We start from the raw sequence: 10195 nt of genomic DNA on the forward strand, positions 1-10195 counted from the left end.
ACAGTTCACAAAACATTTATTGTGTGACGTTCAGACTGTGGCTTTTTAATCCTCTCCACTTCCAGACTCTCCCCTGCGTCTGCTCCAAGCAGCATTTTCATGATGCTCCTCTGTGACAAGGGACAAGGGGCCCGACCAGCTGCCCCCCACCACGCACACAGCTGTCGGTCACTAGATTTACACGCTGCCTTACAGGATTGTGGCTGTGTCCTGAGCACTTCAGGATTTTCAACTTCCTGGAGGACAGGCGTCATGGCTTGCTACAACTTTATTGCACTAGGCTTAGACTATCCCGTGACTCTCAACACAAGGTGCACCTGAGCGGCTCCAGCGCCTCCCTCCCTTGCGGGTCATAGAGACGTCCGGCGCAGCGAGGCCGCCGGGCACGGCCATAGAGACGCGCAGGAGACGGCTAGAGCGTCGCTCACGCGGCCGGCTTCCTCTCGGCTACTCCTCCGTCCCAACATGGCGCAGTCGATCAACATCACGGAGCTGAACCTGCCGCAGCTAGAAATGCTCAAGAACCAGCTGGATCAGGTGGGGATGGAGCCCGAGCAGTACCTTTCGCGCGCTCCACATCCCGTCGGCCACACGCAGCCTCTCGCCCCCCACCCCGTTCCTTTCCAGTTTGAGCCGTTTCCCTTCCCCGGCTCCCAGGGTCCGCCCCTCTCGGGCCCCGGGTCCTCAGCCGGCCCTGCTTTCCCGTCCCGTGTAGGAGGTGGAGTTCTTGTCCACGTCCATCGCCCAGCTCAAGGTGGTACAGACCAAGTACGTGGAAGCCAAGGACTGTCTGAACGTGCTGAACAAGAGCAACGAGGGTATGCGGCGTAGGAGCGGGCAACGCGGGGACCGCGGCGGCGAGAGGACCGGGCGCTGCGCGCTGAGCGCCGCTGCACGCGCCCTGTGCATGCTGCCGGGCTCTGAACTCCCTTTACGGCTGCCAGCCTGCCCACGCTGTTTGTCTTCATTGCTTTCACAGGGAAAGAACTGCTCGTCCCACTGACAAGTTCCGTATCCTTTCCACTGGGATTGCTACCGCGCCGCCTCCCGGGGGCGGGGAGGACACCGTAGAACTCCCCCTTGATTTTTTTTTTTTTTTTTTTTTTTAATTTGAAAGGCAGAGTTACAGAGAGGCAGAGAGAGAGTGGCCTTCCATCCGTTGGTTAATTGCCCAATTGGCCGCAATGGCCAGTGCTGTGCCGATCCGAAGCCAGGAGCTTCTTCCGGGTCTCCCACACGGGTGCAGGGGCCCAAGGACTTTGGCCATCTTCCACTGCTTTCCCAGGCCACAGCAGAGAGCTGGATTGGAAGTGGAGCAGCTGGGACTCAAACCTGCGCCCACATGGGAAGCGGCACTGCAGGCAGCGGCTTTACTGGCTACCCCCTCCCCCCAGTGATTTTGAGAGGGCTCTTGTTGTACACACTTCGTAGCCTCAGGTCGACATCCAGCTCATGCCTTCTGAGTGCCAAGGGATATGGTATGTAGAGTTGTGGTCCCCCCCCCCCCCCATGCTGTTAGAGGCCATGAATATGAAGAAAAAGCTGATCTTCTTTTGCTAGTATTAAACAGGGAGGTTGGCTCTGTTCATTAACCCTAAATTTCACTTTCCCCGTGGCCCATTCCTCAGCTGCTGGAAGGAGCCTGGGTTAGGCTCACCTGCTGGGGGTTGACCTGGAATGAGCAGGTTCTGGCAGTGGCGAACCTGCGGTGCATAGCTGGCATTTGGGAAAGGGCACAGGAACGGCGGTGTAGCAGTGAATGGGCATGAGCCACTTCGTGATGGGGGACGATGAGGGGACATGAGGCTGGCTCTTCACGGGGTCCACTCCAGGCAGGGGGAGACCATCACCAAATCCAGTCTTTGCCGAGGAGTCCTTGGGAGGAGTTACAACAATCGCTTGGAGGGCGGGAGATGGAGTCGGGGCTAGAGTTCCAGCACAAGCCAGCTTTCTCCAAAAGGAGCCAGCATCTTTGCGGCTGCCTTTTGGGGGCTTCAGGCATTCTTTTCTTTTCTTTTCTTTTCTTTTCTTTTCTTTTCTTTTCTTTTCTTTTCTTTTCTTTTCTTTTCTTTTCTTTTCTTTTCTTTTCTTTTCTTTTCTTTTCTTTTCTTTTCTTTTCTCTTTTCTTTTCTTTTCTTTCTTTCCTTTTTTTTTTTTTTTTTTTTTTTTTTTTTTTTTTTTGACAGAGTTAGAGAGACAAAGGTCTTCCTTTTTCCGTTGGGTCATCCCCCAAATGGCCACTATGGCCGGCACACTGCGCCGATCCGAAGCCAGGAGCTGGGTACTTCCTCCCGGTCTCCCATGTGGGTGCAGGGCCCAATCACTTGGGCCATCCTCCACTGCCTTCCCGGGCCACAGCAGAGAGCTGGCCTGGAAGAGGAGCAACCGGGACAGAATCCGGTGCCCCAACCGGGACTAGAACCTGGGGTGCCGGCGCTGCAGGCGGAGGATTAGCTTAGTGGGCCGTAGCACTGGCTTTCAGGCATATTTCTAAGGCCTCCAGATTACTCAGTCCTTACCCCTTGTGGTTTGTTTTAAAAAAAAGACGGTCAGGGCCAGCACTGTGGTGCAACAAATTAACCCACGGCCTGCAGCACCCGCCTTTGTTGGTTCAAGTCCTGGCTGCTCCACTTCTTTAGAAAAAAAAAAGACATTTATTTATTTGAGAGGCAGAGTTACAGACAGAGGGAGTGAGAGACAGAGACTGGAAAGCCCTTCCATCCACTGGTTCACTCCACAATGGCTGCAACAGCCAGAGCAGCGCCAACCTGAAGCCAGGAGCTTCTTCCAGGTCTCCCACGTGGGTACAGGGGCCCAAGCACTTGGGCCATCCTCTACTGCTTTCCCAGACCACAGTAGAGAGCTGGATTGGAAGAGGAGCAGCTGAGACTTGAACCAGCACCCATATGGATGCTGGCTCTGCAGGTGGAGGCTTAGCCCCACTACACCACAGCGCCAGTCCTGGCCGACTTCTGATCCAGCTCCCTGCTGATGCGCCTGGGTAAGCAGCAGCAGATGGCCCAAGTGTTTGGGCCCCTGCAGACCCAGAAGAAGCTCCAGCCAGCTAGTTGCGGCCACTTGAGGAGTGAATAGATCTCTCTGTAACTCTGCCTTTCAAATAAATTAATTAAAAAAGAAAGAAAGAAGCCGTAGGAGGCCAAGCAGCTGGCCCACAGGGACTCGGGGCTCATGCTGGGCTGGTTCCCCTTAACCCTTGCCTCGCAGATGTACGTCCCTGGCAAGCTGCACGACGTGGAGCACGTGCTCATCGACGTGGGCACTGGCTACTACGTGGAGAAGGTGAGTGGGGCGAGGTTGGGGAAGATGCAGAATGTGGTCTAGGGTCTCCGGTTAGCCCCTCGTTCCCCTCTGGTCTTGCAGACAGCTGAGGACGCCAAAGACTTCTTCAAGAGGAAGATAGACTTCCTCACCAAGCAGATGGAGAAGATCCAGCCGGCTCTGCAGGAGAAGCACGCCATGAAGCAGGGTAAGCCCCGCCCAGCCCTGGCGGTGTGGACAGCCGCGGCGCCCCCTCTGCCCAGATCCCCGCGTCGGAAGGCCGTCCCGTCGCGGCTTGGGTACTGCTGGGAGGTGGAGTGAGGTGTAGGTAAAGGAACACACAGCCCGAAGAAGCAGATGCAGGCAACTGAAACCCTGGCTGCCTAGCAGGGTCACCCACTGCAGATCAACCAAACTCCCTGGAGTGGGGTAGGGCTTTGTCCCTGGGACCGGGGTCTCCTCACTCCCAGCCAGGACTGACAGCTGTGCTGACTGGGGCGGCCTTGCCACACGAGAACTTTCTGGTTATCCGCATGCATCGATAGTGTCCATTGTCACCCCAGTGACCGGCGCACTGACCCACACGTGGTGGACTCAAATGTTGAGTGCGCGCCCCCACAACGGCCGCGGGGTCCGAGGTCGCATGACTGCGACCGTAGTCGGTCCCCCAGCCGCACCCGACTCCCGCCTTCTCCCCACAGCTGTCATGGAAATGATGGGCCAGAAGATCCAGCAGCTCACAGCTCTGGGGGCAGCCCAGGCCACGGCCAAGGCCTGAGCGCTTCCTGCACAAGCGGTGCCTCGGGGCCCAGGACTCTGGGGCCTGGCTGGGGGCGAGGTGGGGGAGGGGCTTATGTTTATGTTTAATGTTAATAAATGTGCTGCCATGGCAGAATGTTGAGCTGTTCTTGCATTAAGCGAGGGGCCGGTGGTGCGATGGGAGGGGGCGGTAGTGAGGTGGGCCGCTCCCCAGAGCCCGTCGAGTAGGCGCGAGCGGTTCACCTGCGAGGCTGCGCCCCAGGCGCGGCGGGGAGCTGCGGGCTCGTGGGAACAGCTGGCGAGCGGAAGCGGAACCGCGTGGGCGCTTCCTCTTCCGGGTCGGCTGTCCCCGCCCCCCCCGCCGGCGCGGGGAGCTGCATGAGCCGCCGTCTTCTGCGTGGTTTCTTCCCGCTGCTGCCGCCCCTGCGAGCCGGGCGCCGCATGCTGAGCTCGGAGTCCGTCTCGGCCCCCAAGCGCCCGCGTCGCAGCTTCATGGCGCCGCCCCGGATCGGAACGCACAACGGCACCTTCCACTGCGACGAGGCACTGGCGTGCGCCTTGCTTCGCCTGCTCCCGGAGTACCAGGTGCGGGGCCGCGACACCGACCCTGGGACCCGCCCCTTCTAGGAGCCCAGGCAGCCGAGCCGGAGACCCAGCGCCCCCCCGTGCCCGTGCGACCCCCGGCCGCCCCCTCACCGCTGTGCTCTCCACAGGATGCGGAGATCGTGCGGACGCGCGACCCCGAAAAGCTGGCCTCGTGTGACATCGTGGTGGACGTGGGTGGCGAGTACGACCCGCAGAGACACCGATACGATCATCACCAGAGGTGGGCTCATGGGCGTTCCTGCGGTTACTTTTTCCGGTCTCTTTTTCCTTCGCTCCAGCCTAAAGCTCGGGTTCAGCCGAGCCGCCGCCGCCGTCCTGAGAGTCCAGGGGCAGGGGGCTGGCGGCGGGCACGGCGCTGCTTGGACACCCACGGGCCATTCCGGGAGTGCTCGGGGTCCCTGCCACCCGTGTGGGAGGTCGGTCTGTCCCTGTCTGTGTCTTGAAATAAAACGAACGGGGTAGGGGTAGGCAATATCACATTCTTGAAATTGTGTCTGCGAACCATATTGAACCTGTTAAAAGCTAATTAAAGCTTTCTAAGAATTAAAGAGTGGTTGTCCCTGAGGGCCCGTGAAGGTATTCTAAGTCTCTGCTCTTTGCTGTTCAGGCGCGCCCACTTCTTAGCTGCGGCTCAGAATAGCCCGTCTTCGGCCCACCCTTGCTCCTGCAGGCCACTCTGCCAGCCGCCGCTGGACCTGCCCCGACCTGGGAGCGGCCCGGGGTCGCCCCTGCCCGTCCTGCCCGCTTGTCTCCCGCACGTGGTCTTGCTTGTGTGTTAGAGGTTCACTGGTGTTTGTACAGCGCTCCTAGGATATCTAACGGAACATGAACACCCACAAGCCGGCCTCACAACCTGAGAGCTGAGACGTTACCGTGACCTCCACCTCCATCCCTGTGACCGCCTTCCCTGTCCCCAGCAGCAAGAGATGCCTGAAGTTTGTGTTCGTCACACCCTTGGGGTTGTTTGGGTTTTGTTGTTTTATTTTTCTTTGAAAGACAGAGGCCTTCCCGGAACCACAGGTTCCCTCCTCAGGTGCTCACAGCAGCCAGGACTGAGTCAGGCTGAAGCCAGGGTCTCCCAGGTGGCTGGCAGGGACCCAGTAGGCAAGCCGTCACCCGTCACCTGCTGCCTTCCAGGGTGCGTGTGAGCAGGACGCTGGGTGGGAAGTGGAGCCGACTTGAACCCCGGGTCTCCGATACAGGGTGTGGGCATTCCAGGCAGCACCCTTAGTCCGCACAGCTGCCCACCTGCGTACCCGTGCTGCCGTGTAGGTTCACACAGCTGTGCATCAACGGGGCATGCGGTTTTGCCTCTTTCCCAACTTTGTCTCACCAGTTGTTGTACCGTTTTGTATTTTGTACCTGGTGAATATTATTTTGCATTGACTCAGTCTTTAGTAACAGAACTCATTAAACAGGCATCAGTGAGCTCCCCGGGTGATTGGAAGCTGGACTGGTATTTAGAAATGCCTGGCCTGGCTTCTCCCCTAGCGTCTGTCGCACCCTTTCCCTGTCCACTGCTGTGCGTGTCGTGGCTGCCTGGGTCCCACCCGTGTCACTGCAGTCACCTCCACACCAGCCGAGCTCTGGCACACACCTGCCCACTTACCGCCCCTCCAGCAGCTCCCCCGCGTCCACGGGAAAAGTCCAGAACACTGCACCCAAGGCCTGCCATGGTCTGGCCCTACCTGCCCTCCTGCGGTTTTTTATTTTAATGCTTGTTTGTTTTTCATCTGAAAAGCAAAGCAACAGACACAGATCTTCCACCTGCTGGTTCACTCTCCAAATTCCTTCAGCTGCCTGGGCTGGGCCAGGCTGAAGCCAGGAGCCAGGAGCTCTGCGTGGGAGGCAGGGACTCAGTGCTTGTGCTGTGTGCTGCATCCCAAGCGCAGCCTGACCCGCTGCCCGGCTTCCTCTCTGGCCAGTTCCTCGCTACCCCCAAGCGCCACGAGGGACTGGTCTCTCAGCCACCGTCCACGTCACTCCCTCACCTGGAATGCTTGTTCCTGCGCCCCTCTGTCCAGTAAACCCGCTAACCCAGCCTTGGGGACTGTCCCGCAGGCGCTCCCCTCCCTGCTCCTGTTCAGTTGTAGCCAGAGTGCTCGCTCGCTCGCTCACTCGCTCGGGACCCTGAAGGCCAGGTCAGGGTCTTGGTTTTTAGCCTCACTGTCTCCTGGCACGCAGTTCGTGTCGAATAGACCACTGTGGAATGAATGCGTGACTGGAGATGAAGCCAGCTGGCCCCTGAGGAGACCCAAGCCTTCGCAGACGGGCTTCCTCCCAGCTCCTGCACCAGTCCCCACCCCTGGCGGGCATCTGCTCCACTTCTGCCCGCCTCCCTGTGCCCCTCAGGTCTTTCACGGAGACCATGAGCTCCCTGTGCCCCGGGAAGCCCTGGCAGACCAAGCTGAGCAGCGCGGGCCTCGTCTACCTGCACTTCGGGCACAAGCTGCTGGCCCAGCTGCTGGGCACCACTGAGGACAACGACGTGGTGGGCGTCCTCTATGACAAGGTGTGGACCCGAGACAGATGCGGCCCGGCACTCGCCCCGCTGCAGTCAGGCTCACCTCACTGGCCACAGGGAAGGGGACGGGCTCCACCTGCTTCCTGGGGGCTGGGAGTGGATGCATAACACAGAGAAAGGCTGTGGAAGCCAGCAAGCAGCACTTCCTGGGGTTTTGTTGCTGGGTTGTTTTTTTTTTTTTTCTTCCTTGACACCTGAAAAAGATGGAAACATCCAACCCAGAGGCTGTGGCTGCCCTGAAGGCTTTGATTGCCAGAGTAGCTTCAGGTTCCACCAGTGTGCCCGCAGGTGGGGCTCCCTGACCCTGCTCAGGCCTCCGCTTCCCCACCTGTTGCCTCGTGTGACACAGCCTTCGTGTGCTCCAAAAGCCAAGACACGGGAACAGGTGAAGTTAGTTTCCAGCTACCCAGCGTTCACAGTGCCGGAGACTGCCACGGGGCTTCTAGCCAACCAGAGTCAAGTTTTGTGTTTAAAAGGTTTACTTGGTTGTTGGAAAGGTAGAGAGAGATCTTCCGTCTGCAGGTTCACTTCCGAAATGCTCACAACAGCCAGGGCTGGGCCAGGCCAAAGCCAGGAGCAAGATCTCCTGGGGCTCAGGTACCTCCCAGGCACATGGGCAGGAAGCAGGATCGGAAGTGTAGGGTAGCTAAGACTGAAAAACCGGCACACCACTGTGGGATGCAGGATGTAACCCGCAGTGCCACAAGGCCCACACCCTTGCGCCATGTGTTAGCCAAGCATCAGGCTGGGGTCTGGACACAGGCGCCGTGCCCGGAGGAGCTCCTCGCCCCCTCCGCGGACACTATGTGGGGTGGACGTAGGCCTATCTTGTGGGGCAGGCGTGCATAAAACACATCTAAAACTCTTGGAATAATTTATCTTTTCTTAAGGCCCAGGAATGCAGCAGGGCCAGCACTGTAGCACAGCAGCTTAAGCTGCCACTTGCGAGGGCAGAATCCCATGTCGGAGTGCTGGTTCGAGTCCTGGCTGTGCCCTTCTGATCCAGCTCCCTGCTAACGCACCTGGGAAGGCAGTGGATGATGGCCCAAGTGCTTGGGCCCCTGTCACCCACATGGAAGACCTGGATGGAGTTTGTGGCTCCTGGCTTCAACCTGGCCCAGCCCATTTAGGGAACACGCCCGTAATTGGAAGATCTGTTCATAAGTAAGAGCAGGAGCCACAGCAGTGCCCCCGGCTCTGGACGTCCAGTCTAGCGTCCTTTCTCCTGCAGAGTTTTGTTGTTTTTGTTTTTTTTTTTTGGACAGGCAGAGTGGACAGTGAGAGAGAGAGAGAGAGAAAGGTCTTCCTTTGCCGTTGGTTCACCCTCCAATGGCCGCTGCGGCCGGCGCACCGCGCTGATCTGATGGCAGGAGCCAGGTACTTATCCTGGTCTCCGATGGGGTGCAGGGCCCAAGGACTTGGGCCATCCTCCGCTGCACTCCCAGTCCACAGCAGAGAGCTGGCCTGGAAGAGGGGCAACTGGGACAGAATCCAGTGCCCCGGCCGGGACTAGAATCCGGTGTGCTGGCGCCGCAAGGCGGAGGATTAGCCTAGTGAGCTGCGGCGCTGGCCCAGAGTTTGTCTTGACCAGAGCCTTCTGCACTTCATTCGCAGGGCCCCCCAAGTAGTGACCTTGCCTCCCTCAGTCGCGGGGATCCGCGCCCACCAAACCCCTCCAGAACTTGTGACCTGCCCTGTGGGAGCCGGCAGCCACTGCCTGCCTCCTCCGCCGCCCTCGGCCTGGGCGTGGTGCAGTGGACTGAACACTAGGCCGTCTCGATTCCTGTCCCAGCACCTTGAGCTCTCTGGCCCCAGACTCCGCAGCTTCCTCCCCGGAGATGCCAGCAGGAGGCTTCGTGACCCACTGTAGCCACCCCGGAAACCTAGGCGGCCTCACACAGGCTTCCTGTGTCATCTTCACGAGCCCTTCCCCTGCTGCCGCCATAGATGTATGAGAACTTCGTGGAGGAGGTGGACGCGGTGGACAATGGGATTGCGCAGTGGGATGAGGGGGAGCCCCGATACGCACTGACCACTACCCTGAGTGCCCGGGTGGCTCGGCTGAATCCCACCTGGAACCAGCCCAACCAAGACACGGAGGTAAGGAGGGTCCCCAGGGCAGAGAGCCCGAGCCGGGCAAGGCCCTGGAGTGGGATGGGAGCCCTGGCGCCTGAGCCCCCGCGAGGCTCGGAGCTGGGGCTGGCGCCTCCGCTGCGGTTCCCACCGTTCCAGGCAGGGTTCCAGCGTGCCATGGATCTGGTCCGGGAGGAGTTCCTGCAGCGGCTGGACTTCTACCAGCACAGCTGGCTGCCTGCCCGGGCCCTGGTGGAAGAGGCCCTGGCCCAGCGACTCCAGGTACACGCCTGGGGAGAAACACCGTGACTCACGGACCCACAGCTGTGGTCGGCAGGAGCCCACGCCCCAGCTTCCTTGCAGGTGGACCCCAGTGGGGAGATAGTGGAACTGGCCAAAGGCGGATGCCCCTGGAAGGAACATCTCTACCACCTGGAGTCCACGCTGTGCCCACCAGTAGCCATCGCCTTTGTCATCTACACTGACCAGGCGGGACAGTGGCGCGTACAGTGTGTGCCCAAGGAGCCCCACTCATTCCAAAGCCGGTGAGGCCCCAGGGGACCCCTGGCAGACCGTCAGGCCTGTCCCAGCCTGGACCTCTGCTATGCACCCCTGTGGTCCCCCTGGCCTCCGTGCGCTCTCACCTGCTCCCTCTCTCTGCCCACTCGCAGGCTGCCCCTGCCAGAGCCGTGGCGGGGACTTCGGGACGAGACCCTGGACCAAGTCAGCGGGATCCCTGGCTGCATCTTCGTCCACGCCAGTGGCTTCATTGGTGGGCACCGCACCCGAGAGGGCGCCTTGAGCATGGCCCGTGCCACCCTGGCCCAGCGCCCAGCACCTGTGCCTCCCACGAGTCCCCCAGTCAAATAAAACTTAAATCTCATATGGACCCAGCCTTGACCGATCACTACCCTACACTGTGCATGCTAGGTCTTCCTCACGCCCACCACTCCG

General features: G+C 59.7%; 2 protein-coding genes across 3 annotated transcripts; both read left to right on the top strand.

Moving 5' to 3' along the window:
• Positions 1–457: 457 nt before the first annotated feature.
• On the top strand, positions 458–4171 carry PFDN5 (prefoldin subunit 5). Its single transcript, XM_002711014.6, has 6 exons — positions 458–537; positions 716–818; positions 980–1011; positions 3226–3300; positions 3382–3487; positions 3981–4171. Exons 1-6 carry the CDS (start codon positions 466–468, stop codon positions 4055–4057), a joined length of 465 nt encoding a protein of 154 aa, XP_002711060.1. The 5' UTR covers positions 458–465; the 3' UTR covers positions 4058–4171.
• A 151-nt stretch (positions 4172–4322) lies between these two features.
• Positions 4323–10130, top strand: MYG1 (MYG1 exonuclease). Of its 2 annotated transcripts, XM_002711127.5 has the most exons (7): positions 4323–4623; positions 4752–4864; positions 6997–7156; positions 9116–9268; positions 9401–9523; positions 9605–9786; positions 9913–10130. In XM_002711127.5, the coding sequence occupies exons 1-7, from the start codon at positions 4417–4419 to the stop codon at positions 10109–10111; spliced, it is 1137 nt and encodes a 378-aa protein (XP_002711173.3). In that variant the 5' UTR covers positions 4323–4416; the 3' UTR covers positions 10112–10130. The 2 variants fall into 2 exon arrangements, with proteins under 2 accessions (XP_002711173.3, XP_089164541.1); XM_089308415.1 differs by lacking the exon at positions 6997–7156 and having other exon boundaries at positions 4368–4623.
• The last annotated feature ends 65 nt before the right edge of the window (positions 10131–10195 follow it).

The sequence above is a fragment of the Oryctolagus cuniculus genome, chromosome 11 (assembly GCF_051225735.1).
Source record: "Oryctolagus cuniculus isolate XC-2025 breed Fujian yellow rabbit chromosome 11, ASM5122573v1, whole genome shotgun sequence".
In the NCBI taxonomy this organism is placed as follows: Eukaryota; Metazoa; Chordata; class Mammalia; order Lagomorpha; family Leporidae; genus Oryctolagus; species Oryctolagus cuniculus.